The sequence below is a fragment of the Eimeria tenella genome, genomic scaffold (genome assembly GCF_000499545.2).
Source record: "Eimeria tenella Houghton genomic scaffold, Eth_scaff3190, whole genome shotgun sequence".
Lineage (NCBI taxonomy): Eukaryota > Apicomplexa > Conoidasida > Eucoccidiorida > Eimeriidae > Eimeria > Eimeria tenella.
In genome coordinates this window covers 1-1098 of record NW_013543042.1, presented here as the reverse complement: position 1 = coordinate 1098, position 1098 = coordinate 1, and the positions used below count along the sequence as shown (strand labels likewise).

The following is a 1098-nucleotide window of genomic DNA, read 5'->3' as shown; positions in this document are numbered from 1 at the left end:
GCTGCTGCTGCTGTTGCTGCTGCTACAGGGTGCTGCTGCAGCCGCAGCAGGGAGGGAGTGGGAAGCTGCATGCGGCGGTGCTGCACCAGCTTTACAAAAATGTTTCAAAGGTAGCTTCAGTGCAGCAGGTATGGCTTTTGCTGCTGCTGCTGCAGCTGCTGCAGGTGGCTGGTTGCATCTGCCGTTGCTCCTGCAGTTGATGGGCTTCTGCTGCTGCTGCTGCTGCTGCTGTAGGTGCTGCGCTCTGCGGTACTGGCGATGGCAACGCAGTTCCCCGAGGAAATGGATGGGGAGGGCACTGCTGCTGCTGCTGCAGCAGACGCTGCTGCTGCTGCTTCTGCGGGGGGCCCTGCAGCAGCAGCAGCAGCAGCTTACTTTATTGCAGCAATATCACAGGAGCTCGACGTAGAAGGCGTCAGGGTTTTAAATCACTTTTTGGACTCCAAGTAAGCTGCTGCTGCTGCTGCGGTGGTTTTGCTGCTGCTGCTGCTGCTGCTGCTGCTGCTGTTGCTGCTGCTGCTGTGGCCTTGCTGCTCCTTCTACTTTGTTTTTATTGCTGCTGCATCTCTATTGCTCTCGCTGCTGTTGCATCCTCGAGTTAAATGCCAAGAAGCAGCAGCTACTGCGCCGTCCACTGCTGCTGAGTCTGCTGCTGCCGATGCTGCTGCTGCTGCTGCCGCTGCTGCAGGCAGGACTACTTCACATTTACCAAGGAGGGAGGAGGGAGAGATCCTGAAACTCTCAGGTGAGATGGCGAGCAGCAGCTGCTGCTGTTGCTGCTGCTGCTGCTGCAGCTGCTGCTGTCCCTGGAAGCTGTTTACCTACTGCAGCAACACAGGCGTCTCCTGCATCACTGCTGCTGCTGCTTCTGGGTTTACTTGCACTTGGCTCTTCTTCATCATTCATATGGCCTTTGCTGCTGCACATCTTCACTCCATTGCTTCTGCTGCTGCTGCTGCTGCTGCTGACACTAATTGCTGCAGAAAGGTTGAGTCCCGGCTTGAAGAGTGCGTGCTGCTGAGCCGCTGCTGCAGCAAAGCACACGCTGCGTTGCTGCAGCAGTTTAGAGCTGCTCTCGGAAGGGCTGCTGCCGTTGCT

The 1098-nt window shown here is 57.2% G+C and overlaps 1 protein-coding gene across 1 annotated transcript; it reads left to right on the top strand.

Annotated features, from left to right (window-relative positions):
• Positions 1-258: 258 nt before the first annotated feature.
• Positions 259-749, top strand: ETH_00037390 (uncharacterized protein; the record flags this gene model as incomplete). The annotated part of the gene is made up of 2 exons (XM_013376128.1): positions 259-446; positions 689-749. The coding sequence occupies 2 exons, from the start codon at positions 259-261 to the stop codon at positions 747-749; spliced, it is 249 nt and encodes an 82-aa protein (XP_013231582.1).
• Between the last annotated feature and the right edge of the window lie 349 nt (positions 750-1098).